The 19,588-nt window shown below is 46.9% G+C and overlaps 1 protein-coding gene across 23 annotated transcripts in view; it reads left to right on the top strand.

Annotated features, from left to right (window-relative positions):
- ZNF536 (zinc finger protein 536) overlaps nucleotides 1–19,588 on the top strand; it is a 486,990-nt gene that overhangs the window by 319,264 nt on the left and 148,138 nt on the right. For 19 of the 23 annotated variants that reach the window (XM_073016678.1, XM_073016679.1, XM_073016677.1 and 16 more), the window contains one exon: nucleotides 3,792–5,363. In XM_073016678.1, the coding sequence (XP_072872779.1) occupies nucleotides 3,792–5,363 (1,572 nt within the window). Of the gene's footprint in view, nucleotides 1–3,791; nucleotides 5,364–12,506; nucleotides 14,345–19,588 lie in introns of those variants that run through there. The other 4 variants (XM_007996188.3, XM_007996187.3, XR_012093209.1 and 1 more) reach the window with 3 other exon arrangements.

Below are 19,588 nucleotides of genomic sequence, written 5' to 3'. Positions count from 1 at the left end.
AATGATCAGAAGAAGCCACCCAAACCAAGCCCTTTAGCGACCCGACAGGAGGTGGAACTGTATAGAGAAATGGACAGAAAGAGCAGGGCAGCCCTTTCATCCCAGTGCAGAAGGCAGAGGAAGCGTGGGTGGAGAGCTTTCTAGAACCTTGCATAGCACATGCACTCAGAAAACCCTTGAAAGCTCATGAAGCAGCCCCTAATTCACCAGGCCTGGGCCCGTGGAGACTCCAGTGCTAGGAATTAGCCTTTCTTGTTTCTCAGCTCTGGCTTTTATTCTCTGGAGCTGTGAGGGCCAAGGCCTATTTTGAACTCTAAAGACAGTGGGTGGAGTGAAGGGGTGCTGTCCTCCTGCACACCCGCATGCTGTGTGTGAGTGTGAGAGTGAGTGCATGTGTGTGAACTCTGCTAGCCTACTATATGATATGTCTCCTCCAAAAGACATGAGAGCAGGGGACCTGGCTCTTTGGTTTTTACTCAGTTTCCAGGGCCAAGAAGGGAGGTTGCAGGTGTTTATTCATTCATCCATTGGTTCATTCCATCAAAAAACGTGTATGAATCAAACTGAAGGTTCCTGAGTCAGTGGGTGACACGTATGTTTGCAAGTATTACTGGCTCTATTCAGGAGACTTAATTTAGCTCCTAAGTGAGCTTAGGATTGGGATAAGACCCCATAGAACACGTGCTTCAACATGTCTTATTACAGGTTGAGGAAGAAAAAGTCCCAAGACTGGGATTCTGTGTCCAGTGGAGTTCAGAGTAGCATGGGTGTCCAGTCCCTAGTCCAGATTCTCAAATACCTCCTGAGGTCTAGACTGTCCTCCCTGCTGAACCATTCATGGTTCCCACTTCAAAGGCACTTCCGAGGAAGGCTGCCTACAATGGTTCCCCACTCAGGCTCCACAGAGGGCCACCTGGGAAAGTCCCGAAAGATCCTAAAACCAAGTTTGCATCTTTGGCCAATTAACTCAGAATGTGGGGAGGAGGGACCAGGTATCAGCACTTTGTCAAGACCCCAAGGCAATTCCAGGTTGGTTTTTCAAGGGGTTGTCTTTACACTGTCTGCATCAGAATCATCAGGGACACTTAGAAGGCCAACTTCAACTTCTGCCCCCACCCCAGACCCAGGGAATCAGAACCACTATGCCTTAGGGCCAGAACTGGTGTCTTAGCACACTCCCCTGGTGGTTCTAATGCACAATACATGCACAATACAGTTTGAGTACTACCGCTCCTGTATTCCTTCTTCTTTTTTTTTTTTTTTTTTTTTTTTGGAGATGGAGTCTCGCTCTGTCTCCCAGACTGGAGTGCAGTGGTGCGATCTCGGCTCACTGCAAGCTCCGCCTCCCGGGTTTATGCCATTCTCCTGCCTCAGCCTCCCGAGCAGCTGGGACTACAGGCGCCCGCCACCACACCCAGCTAATTTTTTGTATTTTTAGTAGAGATGGGGTTTCACCATGTTAGCCAGGATGGTCTGGATCTCCTGACCTCGTGATCTGTCTGCCTCGGCCTCCCAAAGTGCTGGGATTGCAGGTGTGAGCCACCACGCTCAGTCTCCCACGTGCCTTTCAAACCTGTATCAGTTGGAAATAGACATGCACATCCTCTGTGCATCCCCACCCAGAAAGGCAGCTCTCCACATCCCCAGGCTTGAGAGGAAAGTCCACATTCCCCATCTTTAACTCCTGCTAATGAATGCCCGTGTTTTCTCTACGGCCCCTTTGCCTGCCAGATGCACGTAATCATTTCCAGGTGCATTTCTAAACACAGCCTGAGTCCCACCCGGCACCTGCGGGCCTCACCTCTGCAGGCTTTCATCGCCCGGCCCTCCCGCAGGGTTTGCTCTCACCCGTAGCCCAGGATCCTGAGTTTCTAGGTAGGCCTGCCTGCTGCAGGTCCCATCACAACCCCTCTAAGTTTCAGGTACTGCCTCTGTCACACCTGATCACTGGGCTTCCAGGTAAGCTGAATCAGCTGTGACATCCTGCTGCCCAGAAGTGCCCCATCCCAGCCTGGCCTGCGATGCGATGTCTAAAAAGCAGTAGCTCAGTGAGTCTGAGTCTAACCCGGGACTGACTCCAAGAAGTGGGAAAATACTGCCTGAAATTCTCTGGACCTTTACCCCAAAAGGGATAGAGACTTCCTCCTAGATCCATGTCATTGGTCTAGTTAGAGATGACTGTGACCTTTATGTTTAGAGAAATGGATTCGCTGCTGGGTTCCCTTCCTAGACTTAAGGGCCACCTCTGAAAGTGTCCAGGAGAGATCTCAGTGGCTCATAGCACCTGATACCCTTGTTCTGAGAAGGCAGGCAGGGTGTCCATGGCTCTGGCATCTCCTGCTCAGACATGACGTGTCATCTCCTGCTCAGAGCCAGTGTGGTGGCCCTCTTGCTCACAAAGTCCATGCCCCCAAATGCCCTGTGCCTGGAGGACTGGGACTCATGCCTTCTGCTGAGACTAGACACAGTGAAATGTCTTCAGAAGACACCATTCACTGATGATTTGCTGTTACTTTTTAGATCAGTCTATTTTATAATAGAACAGAGGAAGAGGAGGGGGAATAGTTGAGGCTCCTAGAAGAAATAATTGTGGATATCAACAGGGCACCATTGTGAATAAGAGAGTGGGGACTGTCACAGTCCCCATTCCTTCCAGAGAGCCTTTTGATTGCAAAGTCTAGAAAAGCCCTGGGATTGCTAACAAATTCTTGAAATATATTTAAATCTGCAGTCGTTTACCTTCTTTCCCTTCTCTATCCCTCAATGCCAGCAAATGTAAGTTGTCTCTTCTGGTATCTTTCCACATTGTGGAAAGAACAATAGAAGTTGGGGGTGTTGAATTTAAATAAATATTTAATTCATGAAAATTATCTTATATGTTTTAAAACACTCTTTAAAGCTATTTTTATTCTCTAGAAAGCGCTTATTATAGGTAAATTACACATTTTACTACCGGAGCATTAGGTTTGCCATTAGTACAAATTTAAGGCACTACAAAGACCAGTAGATAATGTTAATTTCAAATACAGAAACTAAATATATTTTGTGCCTTTTTATTACTCATTTTCTTTTAAGTTTTATTGACTGCTTTTTATCTTAACTATATGTCTTTACATGCTGCAATCATAATGCACTGTAATGGTATTAATATTTTATAGAATCTGTATTTATAGTTCTTTATTTAGAAACAGTGCAGTAGGTCTGCAGATATCTGAGCCCGTCTGGAATGGTGCCCTCCAAATAATGATAAATTACTTGTGCAGTATGCCATTTGCTAATTATATCCATGATTTACTGCAGAGCAAGACTTAAATCATTCATTTCAGTCTTGCGTAACAGTGCCATAAAATTTTTAGGTTTAAAAATGGTTTCCATGTGTATAATTTAAACAAATTTTAGAGCTATTGTATACACAAAATATTGCAACCACCCATTTGTTACATACTTTCTCTTTTTAAACTTCTACTTTTAATGATCACTGTGGCTGAAATTATTATGCTTAATTTTCATAATCATAGCTTTTAAATCTACAGCCGTTTTCACATGTTAGATAAAGAAAAAGATAGCTAATTGTGTGTAGATAGTATGTCATTCCTGAATAGTCCCAAATGGTACAAAATCATTAAAAAAGCTTAAGAGTACGAATTATTCTTCTATTAAAAAACAGTTGTTCTCTAATTATTAGTTTGAGCTGCTTTGTTTCAAAGAACAAATGTTGATCCTTCCAGCCTCGTTCAGCACACCAAAATGAGATAAACGCCTCTTTTTTTTCTTATATCAAATTCTTGCAGGTGAGAAACCCTACAAGTGTCCGCACTGTGACTATGCCGGCACGCAGTCAGCGTCCTTAAAATACCACTTAGAGCGACACCACCGGGAGCGGCAGAATGGGGCTGGGCCGCTGTCTGGGCAGCCCCCGAATCAGGACCACAAGGATGAGATGTCAAGCAAAGCTTCTCTGTTCATCAGGCCAGACATCCTGAGGGGCGCCTTCAAGGGTCTCCCTGGAATCGACTTCAGAGGAGGCCCTGCATCTCAGCAGTGGACATCAGGGGTGCTCTCGTCGGGAGATCACTCGGGGCAGGCCACCGGCATGTCTTCAGAGATCCCCTCAGATGCTCTGAAAGGCGCTGACCTTCCTGCCAAAAGCACCCACTTCTCCGAGATCGGAAGAGCTTATCAAAGCATCGTGAGCAACGGTGTGAATTTCCAAGGGTCCTTGCAAGCTTTCATGGACAGCTTTGTCCTCAGTTCCTTGAAGAAGGAGAAGGACGTGAAGGACAAAGCCCTGGCTGACCCCCCTTCCATGAAAGTCCACGGAGTGGATGGTGGCGAGGAGAAACCCAGTGGCAAGTCCTCCCAGAGGAAGTCCGAGAAATCTCAGTATGAACCCCTAGACTTGTCTGTGCGGCCAGATGCCGCCTCCCTCCCGGGCTCCTCGGTAACTGTGCAGGACAGCATCGCGTGGCACGGCTGCTTGTTTTGTGCTTTCACAACGTCCTCCATGGAGCTCATGGCCCTTCATCTCCAGGCCAACCACCTGGGCAAAGCGAAACGCAAAGATAACACTATCGGGGTCACAGTCAACTGCAAAGACCAAGCCCGGGAGGCGAGTAAGATGGCCCTGCTGCCCTCAGTACAATCAAACAAAGACGTGGGCCTCTCCAGTATGATTGGCTCTCTAGACTCTGCTTCTGAGAAGATGGCCCAAGGTCAGGTCAAGGAGACTCTGGGGGAGCAGAAGAGCGGCACATGGACCAGCCACGTGGACCCTGCATTTTGTAACTTCCCATCCGACTTCTACAAGCAGTTTGGTGTTTACCCAGGCATGGTTGGCTCGGGGGCCTCCAGTTCCTGCCCCAACAAGGAGCCTGATGGAAAGGCCCACTCTGAAGAGGATGCCCCCATCCTGATCCCCGAAACCACGAGTAAGAACACTACTGATGACCTCTCCGACATCGCCTCCTCAGAGGACATGGACTCCTCCAAGGGAGAGAACAACGATGAAGAGGATGTTGAAACTGAACCGGAAATGATGACCAAGCCCCTGTCTGCCCTCAGCAAAGACAGCAGCAGTGATGGCGGGGACAGCCTGCAGCCCACAGGCGCCCCCCAGCCCGTCCAAGGACTGGTCTCACCTTTATCCCAAGCACCGGAGAAGCAGTGGCACAGCCAGGGTCTTCTCCAAGCCCAGGACCCCTTGGCGAGCCTGCCAAAGCCGGAGCGGGGACCGCAGAGCCTGGACAAGCCGATGAACATGCTGTCGGTCCTCAGGGCCTACAGCTCTGATGGCTTAGCAGCCTTTAATGGACTTGCAAGTAGCACAGCAAATTCTGGATGTATCAAGAGGCCAGACTTGTGTGGTAAGTTTTAGAATCCTCTTCCTATAGTTCATTTCCCAAAACATCAGTGCTGAATTGTGCATTTTTTTTAAACAAAAATGGGGTAGACTTATCCATGAGCAAATTTTGAATGAAATATTAGAAAAAACCCTCAATGCTGTATCTGCAATGTAGACAATCCTAAAAATCCATTTTGTTTAGAAGTTTTAGAACTCACACTTTTGTGTTCCAATTTGCATTATAATGTACTAAAATGCCTGTACAGAAGGGCATGGAAAAGGGGGTGGTCTTTCACCATGTGAACTACTCCTGTTTGCCATCTAGAACTTGAAGGGGGGAAAATCAACTTACAAAACAAAAATGAAAAGAGACATGGTAACTTGCAAATTCTTCAGTTTTTCAATTTATGCAAAAGATGCCTAAAGACAATTCCTTACTGCTTTGCTAAGCCAAATCTGCTTTCTTAAACTTGTCTTTTATTGACTTAGAGGATACTAAAATCATATCACACTAACCACAGTATAGAAATAAAGCGACCTTCTCTCCAAAGAGGGAGATGGTTTCTGGGTGTTTGTGACTCATTTTTAGACAAACCAAATGGCAGTTACTGTGACTTTGGCCTTCTGCGCTTGCCTTCTGTTTGTCTGTCTGTTCACCTGTCTGTCTGTTGTTCTAACAAGACATGTACATTGTGAAGTCCCTGAATAGTAGTGATGTGACCCTGTGCATCTTGGATTCATGCTTGTCTGATCCTGTAGCAAACTGACACTTCTTTAGCTCCTTAAAGCATATGGGTACCCCAAAGGAATTCCAGATTTTAGAACATAATGATAAATTTAAGGACTAGGTTTGGATCAAATGAATGTTGGGGTGGTCAGGGGGAATCAAAGTCATTCTCTTGACACCCAGATATTGTATTTGAAAGCCTTTCTCTGAAAAGAAGCTCAATGTATTCTTCCGTTTGAAACAAGCCCCAAATATCCTCACCAGAGACAAATGACCATGATACCTTTCCATCTGTCATTTATGAATGGATAACTATAATTTCACTTCACCTGTGGAAGGAAGGCAGGAAGGCAGGGAGGCAGGAAGGCAGGAAAACAGGAAGGCAGGATAGAAAGAAGGAAGGGAGGGAGGGAGGGAAGGAAGGAAGGAAGGAAGGAAGGAAGGAAGGAAGGAAGGAAGGAAGGAAGGAAGGAAGGAAGGAAGGAAGGAAAGAAGGAAAGAAGGAAGGAGGGAGGAAGGAAAGAAGGAAGAAAGGAAAGAAAAGGGAAGGAAGGGGGAAAATAGAAGAGAATATTTTTGAACCTCAACATCGTGTTGTTCCTTTAAGCACAGAGCAGAATTCAGGAAGCTAGACTCTGGGTTCATAATTTAGATTGATATATTTCTTTTATTCCTCTTCTTCCCTAATTCACTAGGAACTGAATCAAGCGGTCAGAAATATTTTTTTGAATTGTCGAAAATCACTAAATGGATTTCTGACAGCTCAAAAAAATATTGACAGTTCCTTATGCTGAATGATTCACAAGGCCCCATTAACCACTACCCCCAGATCTATTTTTAGCCACATACAATTCATTACTTTTGAAGCTGTTAAAAACAATACTTAAAAGAAGGGAAAAAAGTGTTTTATGTCAGTCCAAATTTTTTCCTTTTTTTTTTTTAACTGGTGAAGCAATGTTTAAGGCTTTTTTTTTTTTTTTTTCATTGTTGTTTTAGGTTTGTGATTGGGGTGGTTTCTTTTTTATTGTTGTTTAGAGCCTTTTTTTAAAAGTCTATTTTCAGTTCTTTCAACTACCTACGTAGGACCGTAGTTCCTGCCAGGAATCCATGCATCAGAAAAGATCAAAACCTGGCATGTTCATGAGCTCATTATTATTGAAATGAGCTCATATTACCCCTATTAATTTTCCCATCTTCCTATCAGTAATGAAGGAAGGCTGCCTGGCTCGAGGAAGTTTGCCCAATGGTATCCTTTCGCACCAGGCAAGGTTGAATGGGAAGCCAACGTCAGGGAGCCTGCTGGGTCTTGAGAGCCTTTTATCTATGGGCTGCAAGCTCTTAGGCACTTCTCACCTTTTCCCAAAACAGCAGCACACAACACGCCCCTGACATTTCCCCACTATGTGCAAGCCCGGTTGCCTAGTCCACCTTTCAGCCTTTGGGCAGCAGACCCAGGGATGTAAGCTGTGCCCCTCACCCCCCACCTCTTTCATGGGACTTGGGGACCCTCATGCCAGCCAAGCTTGAAGGCTTCCTGGTTGCTTCTGCATCAGAGGGTTCAGGCCCCTTGTCCCGCCTTCCACTCCTGGGAAGATGCTGAAACTGACTCTGGCCACAAGCTGCCTATTTTTAGAGAGTGTGAGTTCTGCATTCCGTTTGGCCCCATTTCTTCTGCCTCCTCTTGCTTTAGTTTGGGAACAGGCAGGAAAAGATCCTCCCTGGCTCTTGCATTTGCCTGGGGATAGGGCCACTGCCCTCTTGCCTCTAGGATGGGTCTGGCTCTGCCAGTTCTCATCCCACTCCCCCCATATCTGGCCCACCATAATTGCAGTTCTCTTCTCATTTTCTTGCGGGCGACTGTGGTATCCCAGAAGGTCCAGACATATTCATCCTTTCTAAAAGTTACCATCTAGGAAGAACACATAAATCCACATGGGCTGTTTTTCGTTTGTTTGTTTGTTTCTTAAGTAGTGTAATTCACTCTCTTTTTAGCATGGCAAGAAGCACAAGTGACATTTGTAAGCCTTAAACCCCCACTAGCTTCCCTTTGCGAGGGTGGAAGTGATATTGGCACAATGAATAAAATATTTCTAATGTTTATTCCTCCTTCTCTTCTTCACTCAAAGTAGATACGGGTTTATAAATCCGCCTACTAGGCTGATCACTATTTCTCCTTAAGAATCTAGGCTTTGTCAGACCAAAGCATCATTCCTAGATTTCTCATTTCAGATGGATAAAGTTCAGGGCTGGTTTTGTCTGGTTAGTAAACCTAAATCCCCACTTTCATGATTATAGAAACAGGCTTATAGGAGGAGCTAATGTTCCCGTGTTTCTTAAGGAAGAGCTCTGTTCTCAAGGAGTGTAAAAGTGTTTGAAGAAGCATCAGAAATACCTAGTTCAAATCATATAAACTCCCCACAGATCTCAGCAGCTCCTTCAACCCTTGCTTTTGATTTGGAGAAGGTGGCGTCTCACCCTAGTCTGTGGGTGATACTCATATTGCAGGCTGTACTTTCAGGATCTTCTGTCATTTGTGCATGCTTTCTTCCTAACTTTTAAAACTCTGGTCCTAAATTCCTTGGTGCCATAGAGCCAGGGTCCTGGCCAGTGTGCCCTGCCTATCCTAACAGCCAGTGGATTCCTAGCTCTGGTGCAGAAGGAGAGCCACCGAGGGGAGAAGCCAACCCAGCCAGTTGGGTGGGGAGACGCCTGTTGCATATGACATTGTCGAGAGCTTGAGTGGGAATTTTCTAAAGCTCTTTCTACAGAGGATAGCACACTGCCTGTCAGAAACATATTATAATAATCCCAAGGAAGAGGTTAAGCCATCTTGGATTAAGCTAGAGGACAGGCATCCTTGTTTCCACAGTGGGTCAGATCCCACTAGGGGTCTGATCTCATTATAGGAAATCCCACTCCTATCAAATCCTTAGTTTCCTGAGGTGACTTCCAGTCTCCAGGAACGAGTCACATTTCTTTATTCTGTGAAAGAACATAATGTACAAGGGTGCTCCAGTGCTATCGGAGAACTCGGAGGTGCCCTTGGTTTTATTGGAATGTTTAACCTTGGTTTTGTAATGGGACAGGCTCCACATGAGTATTGAAAGGCAGAGAGAGGAAGGCCAGAGCAGTGTTTGCATCCATGGACAAAGCAAGGCAGACAAGCCCAGTCCAACTTGAGAAACGCTAATGCACTGTTGGGTCGGCACTTGGCTTGGAAGGGGCAAGCTTCCCTGTGCACGCAGCACCAAGGCTGGTCTGCACAGCGCCCATGGGGCCCGCTGCATGGAGCGGTTAAAGAGTGTGTTTCATCCGGGATTTTGTGGATTTGGATAGCAACCAGATCACCCTTACTCCTTGCCTTTCAAACCTAAGAGAGACGGCCAGGGCATGGGGTTGTTGTGTGTCAGGCCTCCCAAGCAGGCTTTGCACTATGTCCTTTGGTGGACCCAGGGGTAGGCAGGACAGAGAAGAATGAGTAACAGATGAACGGGAAAGCAGGGAAAAGAACACACTTCCCTTTGCCCCAAGGAGCTCTGCTCTGTAGTGACTGCCACCCAGGGAAACCTGGCTGAACTGGGAGCATCTGTGAGCAGGCTGAGGGCAGGCACTGCGCCTCACACCTGTAATCCCAGCACTCTAGGAGGCCGAGGGAGGGGCGTTGCTTAAGCCCAGGAGTTCAAGGCCACTGTGAGCTAGGATTGTGACACTGCACTCAAGCCTGGGTGACAGAGCGAGACCCCTTCTCTAAAATAAACATGAAATAAATAAATATCAGCATGTTGATCGTGGGCACAAAGCCTTATGTGCAGTGGCTACCAGACCTAGTGACCCAATGGGCCTGGGGGGAAGTGAGGGAGAATGCAAGCCCACTAACAGCAGTCGTGCTAACATCTCTAGCTTATCATCCTCAGGTTATTGGGCAACTGGCTTCCCCAACCCAAATTATACCCAAGATTATGGAATAAGGGTACTCCGGGCTTCCATGCTAGTGAAATGATTGGGACCCACACCCAAGAATTCAGGCCCACTGAAACCTCTTCAACTTACATATTTTTAAATGTGTGATGAATGAACCAGGACAACCAAAGCTGAACTCTCTTAAAATGTGACTTCTCTTCTCCCTAAGCCTTATGGCATTCTTGGCATAGGCAGTCTACTTTTTTTTTTTTTCTTTTTTTCCGAAGATGGAGTTTTGCTCTGTTGCCTAGGCTGGAGTGGAGGGGCACGATCTTGGCTCACTGCAACTTCTGCCTCCTGGGTTCAAGCGATTCTCCTGCTTCAGTCTCCCGAGTAGCTGGGATTACAGGCATGCGCCACCACACCTGGCTAATTTTGTATTTTTAGTAGAGACAGGGTTTCACCATGTTGGTCAGGCTGGTCTCGAACTTCTGACCTCAGGTGATCCGCCCACCTCAGCCTCCCAAAGTGCTGGGATTATAGGCATGAGCCACCATGCCTGGCCAATACCTACTGTTTTACCAGCTACTCAGTCTAAAGCAACAGGTAGCAAATATTTTCTTAAAGGGCCAAAGAATAAAAGTATTGGCTCGCAGGCCATGGGGTATCTGTGGTGACAACCCAACTCTGCTTTGGAGGTAGCACCGCAGCCACCATAGACAATAGGAAAATGATGGCTGTGGTTGCGTTCTATTAGAACTTTAGGTACTGACACAGGCGGTGCACTGGAATTGGTCCACAGGGTCTTAGTTGGTCAACACTTGCTCTGGTGTAAAGAGGAATGTGTTCCCGTGGTCGTCCCTAGGGAACGTATCGTGCAAAAACTAGTCCTCTGTTAGTCCACTGGACGGTGAGATGGTGACGGGAAACCTCTCATCATCAGCAGCAGGGCCCCATCCATGGTCTGGTAATGCCAAAGCCAGAGACGTGAGAGAGACTTTCCAGAGGTAGAGGACTTGTTGACCCAGATGGGCTGGTACCTTGTTTCTGGGAAACCACACCTCTGAGTATACATTAAAGACTTCCAGGAGAACACCCCAGCACAGTGCAACCCAGAGCTGCCCCCTCACAGCCAGCACACACAGAAGAGGAAGGAGGCAGTGGCTGTGTGTTGACTCTGAAGCCAGCTTGCTCTGTGAAAGCCTGTTTCCTCACTGATGGAAGGAAGCATAGGGATGAAATAGATGATAGAGATAAAAGAGCTTGGATCAGTGCTTCTCAGTTGAGCTTGCATGACGTTGTGGAGCTCAGCATCCACGTGAAACTGTTGCAAGGAGATGATGTCAGTGTGCAAACATCTTCAGGTCACAATCGTCCCTTAAGCACGGCAGCCATCAACCTTACCTCCATCAGTGTTAGAGAGGCACGTTTCATTTCCTCGCTTCGGCCGTGATGCATGGTTGATAGCTCTTTCTTGGTTTGTGGGGAAGTTTGCTTTGAAGATGATTCTGGCAATTTTGTGATGACCTCCCATCCCAATGGTTACTCCATTCTGTTACTGATACCAGGCAAGTGCTTGGGGGTAGGAAATGAGTCCTGCCCCGCCTCAGTCTTTGACCAAGAAATGGCAAAGGTCTGCAGTCAGTTAGAGACCTGTAAGGAGACCATGGCTGGGGTATGAAATACACAGTGAGGGCTGCAGATGCTCAGACACCCTGAGTGTAGGCTGTGATACACAGTCTATGGCTACTAGTACATTTTTCATCTTGTGCAAGAGTCTACAACCTGCTGGTTCTGATGAACAAGGGAGGTGAAGGTAGGAAAATGGCACAGGAAGACAACCACAAAATTCCGATCTGACAAGTGTGTGGGAGTGCAGGCTGTACCCAGCTAGCACAAGAAGGCAATTGGCTTGGGGGTGTGGGAGACCTGGGGCATCGCCACCGCAAGATCTTTTTGTCTCTGCTGCCGCCTTACTTTATTTAAAGACAAACGTGCTCTCATACCTCTTCCTTTTCTTTTTTGTGAGCTGATTCTTACATGGATTGGCCTCAGAGACTATGGATAAAGCACACCTTTGCGTTCACCTCCTTTGCCCAACTGGATAATTTACAGATTAGCTATTGACCTCTACCGTCTGGCCTGCTCTCATTCATACTGTGTGTCCAGGGCCTGACATTAGACCCCAGGAGGGAGGACCATTTGGCCTGCCTTGAAGTCCAAGGGCAGAACCTTGTGAGTTAATGCAAATCACTGCCCTGTTCTGCCCCTGCTGGCTGCCTTGCAACCTGCTGCAGAGCTTTTCTCTTGGACTCTGGAGGGACAAACACAGGCAATGTCCCCTGGGATCTCCAGCACCTGGAGCAGGTTCTCCCCAACCCTCCTCCAGAGCCCTGCTGTGTGCACTGTGTCTGATGGAGTGGCAGCCTCTCTGGATGGCAGCTCTCTCCAAACTCCAAAGGCATTCTTCTTCTGTTCTCCTTCCCTCTTTTTAAATTAAATGGGAATGCCACTGACGTGATGTCGTTTGCACTGCAGGATGACAGAACTGTTGTGTGAATACCATTGTATTTGCCAAATGGTCCACTCGTCATTTCAGAACAAACAAATGGATGGTGTCTGTAAGTCGGCAAACACTGGTGACATTTAGCCTTGTTTATGTTCCTTTCCTTTTGCTGCATATTTTTGGCTTCAAAAGCTACTGGCTGAATCAACAGGGCCTCTGAATCAGGAGAGAAGTCTGGTAGCATTAATTTTAGTTGCTATGTCCATATTCTCTTTGGATTGCATGAATCCTACTGCTCAGGACCAAGCCTAGGTGAGAGGAGAGGGCAATCAGTCTCTTTGGTTTAAAAAAAAAAAAAAAGATATATATATATCTTTTCCCGCCCCTGGTAATGACTTAAGATTGGGAGGAAGGAAGAGAGTATTGAGAGAAGAGAGTGTTGTCGGAAAAGACACCCACATCACTGAGGAAATGTAAACCCTCCAATCAGACCCAGCCACCGCCATCTGAACTAGGAACGGTGTGAACACATCCATTCTTAAGTGGGTGCAGGTACCCTGGTCTAAGCTTTGGCGTCTACCTTTTTAACTGTTGAATCAAAGCGCTGGTTGAAACTGACAACTATCTAGACACAGGCTACATCTTACCTGCTGAAGGCATCAGGTTTTTTCTTTTTCTTTTTAATTTCAGATGTTGTGTGCAAAGCCCAGGTTTCAAATAAGCAGTAATTACCTCCTATTACTTAGTGCTGATCAACAGCACCTCTACGTCTAATTGCCAACCTGCCCTAATCATGTTGACTATTCTTGCTTTAGCCAGAGACAGAAGGACCAAATTTTATAAATGCCACTTTATTGTCATCATTCCATTAAACAATTAGGGAATGTGGCCCTGCCCTTGCTTTCAAATGCCTCTAGCCCTGATGGTTTCTGGATTATTTAATAAATCTGAACATTTTCTTGCAGGTAAGTGACACTCCCTGTCCTAGTCGGTCTATCTGGACTTGCCCTTGTCTGTTCGTGGTCCTCGGTGGTTATCTGCAGCTTGTTAATCGTGTAAAGTCAAGAGAAGAATGTATACACATATGTGTGTTGAATAAATAATTACTATTGGCATAGGTATGTGTATACACACGGCGCACCAACCTACAGTATATATAGCAGAGAATCAGAGGCTAAAAATATTACCCCATATGTTCCACTATTAGTCATGGATTGCAAAGGCTTAGTAACTTGAGCAGGAGAGAAAACTCCCTCAAAGTCATAAATCCTGAGTGACAACTGCTGGTGGATGACAGATCCCTTCACCTGTGGGCAACCTGGCTGGGGGTGGGGTCTGTTCCACCAGCTCACCTGAGCGTGTAGAGGTGGGTCCTGCAATGGTCTCGTGGGTATTACTGCTTGTGTCTGATTGTCCTGTATTTTGTAACACTTTAGAAGAATACAGAAAAGTGCAGTAATTCTCTTTCTCCATAGTATTTAAGCAGAAATATTGCTAGTTTAATATTGTGTCAGGTCGTCCTATTAACCAGGAGCAGATGACAGTAAAATTTCCGTGAATAGCACCTTGACATCTACAACCTAAAAATGGTGATTGAAGCAAAATGTGTAAACTTGTACGGGGTGATCGTGTGCTTTGGAACAGAGTATTGTTGAAGTAATTAGAAGATATATTAAGGTGTTCCTGGTAATGAAGGCATGTAAGTTATAATAATTGTAGCTTTCTGAATAAGTGTCAAACTATATCTTTAAGTGTGCTGTATGCTGAGTTACAAGTTAGGTCATTTATGAATGGAATGTAAAATAATACTAAAAATGCTTCAATAACTTATCTTGGTATTGCTAATAAAAAAAAAAGCTGTGAAACCTTAGTGTAGTTTTGAGTCATTATGTTAACTCATTCCGCAACACCCCCCTCACCCCCTGACATTCTTCTCTCTGTTGGAAGCTTCAACAGGACATTCAGGGAATGCCATTTACCCTGTTTCTTGGGCTGTTTGCCTGGGCAGATCGTTGCATTTTTCTATCCACCCTTCGGTGGGTCCTGTGAGTAGCAATTCATAAACATGCAAGTGGAAAAGGACCTTCCCATTTGGGTGGATGACTGTGGCGGGTGGGGGAGAGTCAGGCGACATGGGCCCGTTTCTCTGTACAAGTGACTTTGAGGTGTCTAGGCCCCACAACCGCCCACGGGAACTGTGGCTGGGGCGGTGGCGGTGGGGGTACTTGGGCACGGAGTACGCAGGTCATCATGCCCCATCCCAGATGTGGAAACACTGCCATCCAGCCTTCCTGCAGCAAATCTGAACATGTTCTTTTCATCCCGTGAAGGGGTAGTTTGTAATGAAGAGACTCAGGATTCGTGGAGGTGGAATCTTTATATTCTGCTGACCTTTTTGGGCTGTACCTGTGTTTGCTGCAACAGGCTTTTGCCTGTTCTTCCACTTTGCCTCCTGGTGGGGAGAGAGGTACGGGAAGGACCGATTTTGCTTTTTGCTTGCGTTGCTTGGTTTTGTGGTCCGTGAGCTGGACTTTAGGGTCCTGCCATTTCAACGGTGTTTCCGAGCTTCTTTGCTTGGGTGTGTTTTGTAAACTTCTAAATTCAATGACCATCCCTGCGCCCTTGTCTAACTGGTCCTGTTGGGGGACTCGGGGTAGGACACAATCTCAAGCCCCAAGTCCGTTCTTCACAACCCCAAATAAATAAAGTGTCCTCTGTGTAACAAGGGAACGGAAAGCCAGAAATGCCCATTGGACAACCCTGGCCTCCACAACAGGACAATTGCATCACCCTAGCTGTTTGAAACATTGCCTCCTGTATTTCTCATAATACCCTTTCAAGTGACCCTGACTCCAAAGACCACATTATGGCATTAGGTTGTCTCTTATTTTGGGAAAGAGGTAAAAAGTGAGAGATTCGGAGTCTGAGAAGACGTGATAAAAGCTTCAAAGAGAAAATGTCGATTGTGAAGAAGGTTGTCAGATTTCCTGGTGGTCAGCGCCCACGACTGCTGCCTGATTCCCTTCGTATGAAGCTGGGAGTGCGTACCATGGGTTCCTATGGAAACTGTGATGGATCCCTAAATGCCTAGCAAAGGTAAAGTGAGTGATCCTAACTTCCAGGCCCCAGGTCTGCGTGGCCACATTTAGGCAGGGCCAGTTTCCACTGCCAGTGTATGTAGGCCAAGCCTGCACAAGAAGTAGGGCCCCAGGAGAGGTTTTTCTTTATTTGCAATGTCCCCTGAGTCTGAGGACCTGCCCCAAGGGGAATGGGGTGCACATCGAGGGAAAATTCCTCCTAGCCTTTTTCTCGGGGCCTCTGTCCAGGGCTGAGCACACTGTTCCTGGCATTGCCGGTCATGTACACCCCACTGCCCACTTCCTGCAAACCTGGGGCACCACAGCTCCCGTGGGTTTTGCCAGTCCTTCTGGGATGGGGCCCAGAGGGGTATAGATGGGACGTGGGGGGCTGGGCTTCGGAGGCAGAGGGGGTGCCAAGCCAGTGAGGGAGAGGCTGCGGAAGGGAACAGATCTTCCCAGCCCCTTGCGTTGACAGCCTGGAAGGCTCCCCGGAGCCATGTATTCAGGCGTCTGCTGTTCTCTCTTCCTTTCCACGGGGACCCAATCCCCCTAATGGAATCTCCAAGCTGGGGGACTCGGAAGCATTTCTGTTTCTAAAGCAGGGGGTATTTCCTGAGTTGCTCCCCAGTGGAAACTTCTCAAGCTTAGAGGATGCCTGTGTGGATTCTCATTCTCCTACTTTTATGAAGCCAGCTCCATCCTGCTCCCCATCTTCTCATTTCAGGGCAGTCACGCCGTGCACTCCCCCTGCTTCCCATCCACCTCCTCCTCATCACCCCCATCCCTGGGTGATGACTCCTTTCTCACCAGTTGCGTGTTCTTGGGAATATCCCGTTTTCTGCCCGCCGGGGAGCTGGGTGGAGTCAGTTCTGTGGAATGAGCCAACTTCATTTCACAGCTCTGCAAAGGGGTTGGGAATTCTGTTTCTTGTGTGTTCCCTCCCCCTAAGTCACCATCCATCCCCAAGATGGGATTATTATAACAAGCTCACCTTCCCTGTATACTACCATCCATCCCCACACCTCCCCCATAAACCACCATCCATCCCTACACGGATATATAACAAGCCCACCTCCCCTGTAAACCACCGTCCATCTCTACGCGGGATTGTAACAAGCCAACCTTCCCCCAAGCCACCACCCATCCCCACATGGGATTATAACAAGCCCATCTTCCCCCAAGCCACCACCCATCCCCACATGGGATTATAATAAGCTCATGTACCCTGTAAACCATCACCTATCCCCACATGGGATTATAACAAGAGCATGTCCCCTGTAAACCACCATCCATCCATACATGGAAATATAGCAAGCCCACCTTCCCCTAAGCCACCACTCATCCACACATGGGATTATAACAAGCCCCACCTGTTTGAATTCAGACCTGGAGCAAACGTAAACATCATCCATTGGATCTACCCTCAGCCTGAGACCCGGACCCTTCCTAACATGAACCCCCTGGTCTGGATCAGAGACCCCCTCTCTGCCCCATAGTATATAGAGCAGAGTTCCAAGGAGACATCTGTGACTTGAGAGAGGCCAAGGAAGGGCAGAGTGCCTTGCAGTAAGAGAGTCTTCAGATCCACTTCTCTATTTACACATGTTCGGAAGTGTGTTTGCTTTGATGAGATTGTAGATATTCTGGTTGGAGAAAAAGAATCTAAATGTTGGGAGATGATTATTCCATAAGTATAGTCACTTTTTCTCAAAGAAACTTCCCGATGATTAAATTACATCCCCAAATCAGCAGCAGCGCATTGGCAATATTGTCTCTGCGTAAGCAGATTCTGCCTCTGGAGCAAGGGATGCGCATTTTCAAGGTTAAAGTTGGGGAACTCTGCACAGCTATTTCATTAGCCAAAATAGCCATTTGTGCATCCAGACATTGGCTGGCTTCACGAGGGGTTTGTCTTTCATGTTCTTTGTGGAGTTGTCCAGACACACCCATCTAATGGTAACTCACTGCTCACAAGGTTAAGTTTTCTTTTTGAACTTCTGTTGTTGTCAAATTAACATAATATGCTCTCAATTATCCACATAAAAGGAGAAAGGCAACCAAGCGGGGAAAGCAAATTTGCAATTAATTTACCAAATTATTGCTCTTTTTATATGATGGACAAGTCGGTTTTTTCTTGAGTCAAGGAATTTGTCTGTCCTGGGGAGAGAGCTGGGGCTGACCACCGGGACAGGCCACTCCAAGGTGTGCCCTGCACGTGGGGAAGGGCTGAAGGTGGTTTTGCTGGGGTGCAGAGTGGCCCCAGTGGATAATTAGGGACTCACACTAGGATGAGTTCTTTCTTGTCAAGTAGAGGGGCCGTTAGTCCTCTCAATCCCCTAAGACTTCTTCAGTGACCTAGTTGGGGTCTCCCTAGAGCAGATCCTGAGGTAAGGACCTGGATACAGGCAGTAGATGTGGGAGGTGACCCAGGAAGCATGAGTGAGGGAGCAGGGAAGGGAGACAGAGAAGGCAGGTAAACCAACAAGCACAGATGCACTCATGAGAGGGTCAGTACTGTAGGACTATAGGGGCTCAGCCCCTTTGGGGGTCCTCTAAGGTACTGTGTAGAGCTCCCCTTGGAACAGTCTCTTCAAGGATTGAAGGAGCCGGGGTATTTACACACCAGCTCTGTGTCTCCCAGCAGCTAAGGGTCCCTCCAGCGCACCTGATGGCCAACCATCCTTCCCATAGTGAGAGAAAGACCTCAGGTAGAAAGAAGCAAGGGGCCATTGGCATTCCCAGATAATCAGAAGGGAAGGAGGGAGGAACCAACAACCAACAGTGTCTGCTTCAAGTGGGAATGATTCTACACCCTCTTGGATCCCTTGTAGAAAGTCGCAGACCAACCAGAGCCATGGATGAGAACAGATGTGCATGTCATGGCTCCTGTGGGGAGGGAAGGTGTGGCCTGTCAGCTTAGGGGCCGGGTTACTGAAAGAATGATTGGCAGGCTGGCCTGGGGGTCAAGAGACCAAGCACCTTGCAGCAGTCATGTTCCAAGGAGCTTAGACAACTCACGTGTCCTCTTTGGGCAGCATTTTCTTGTCAGTTAGAGGAGGGAGAATTCCAGATGTCTGCTCCGGACCCTCCTACATCTTAAACTCTGTAGTCTCCACCACCCTTTTCTAGTCCTCACTTTTCAGATGACCCATGGGGACCCTGTCAGTCCTGGAGTCCCCATACCAGTAGGGCCCCTGAGATATGTTCTGGTTTTCCACAAACATAAGAGTGTGTGGGATTTCCATTTGGGCAAGGCCATCTGCCATTCCAGTGCACTGGCATGTAAAACTTGCCTTATCCTGAAGATATTTCTATTAAATTAGAAGAAGACCATTGAGGATTTTCTCTTTTAATTCTGGAAGTCTGTCAAAATAGAAAAAGAAAAGAAAAAAGGAGATCAATGAAACTGGATTTTCAGCTCATGGAAGTGCAAGAAAAACCTGATGATTTGACTTCTTTTCTCTTTTCTTTTTCAACCTGTTGAGTTCACAGTTGAGCTTGAGAAAATTGTATTTTTTATGATGATCAGGTTATCTTCGAGCGCTTTGCAGATACCAATGTGTGAATCCAGGGGGTCCCTTTTGGATATAAGTGCCTCCTACTTCCTTTCAATACATGTACCCGTCACACTTAGAGGGTGGGAACCCGGGCACTGAGAGATGCAGGCTCAGGCTCTCATCTTGCACTCATGGGGCATGGAAGTAGTTCACATTCACTTCCTTCTGCGCCTGTGACCGTTCCACTTTTCCACCCTGAGAATTCCCTTGGTCACTCAAAATCAGTCTGGGCTTGCAGACCCGGGTAGTTTGGAACAGTATGCATTATCTCCACATGGGAAACCCTCAAGTCCTTGGCTTTTTGCTTTCAACTGGACATCTTGTCATAGGCATTTCTTAATGCAATTGCCTCAGTAGTATCATCCATCAAATGAGGCACTCATGTATCCTTTAAGAGAATAAAGTGAATATGAAGAACTTGGAAGTTGTCGAGTCACCCTCATTTCAATTATTTTAGGCTTTTGGGAAGCCATGTAG

This window comes from Chlorocebus sabaeus, chromosome 6 (genome assembly GCF_047675955.1).
Source record: "Chlorocebus sabaeus isolate Y175 chromosome 6, mChlSab1.0.hap1, whole genome shotgun sequence".
Classification (NCBI taxonomy): Eukaryota; Metazoa; Chordata; class Mammalia; order Primates; family Cercopithecidae; genus Chlorocebus; species Chlorocebus sabaeus.
This window is presented reverse-complemented; position numbering and strand designations above follow the sequence as displayed.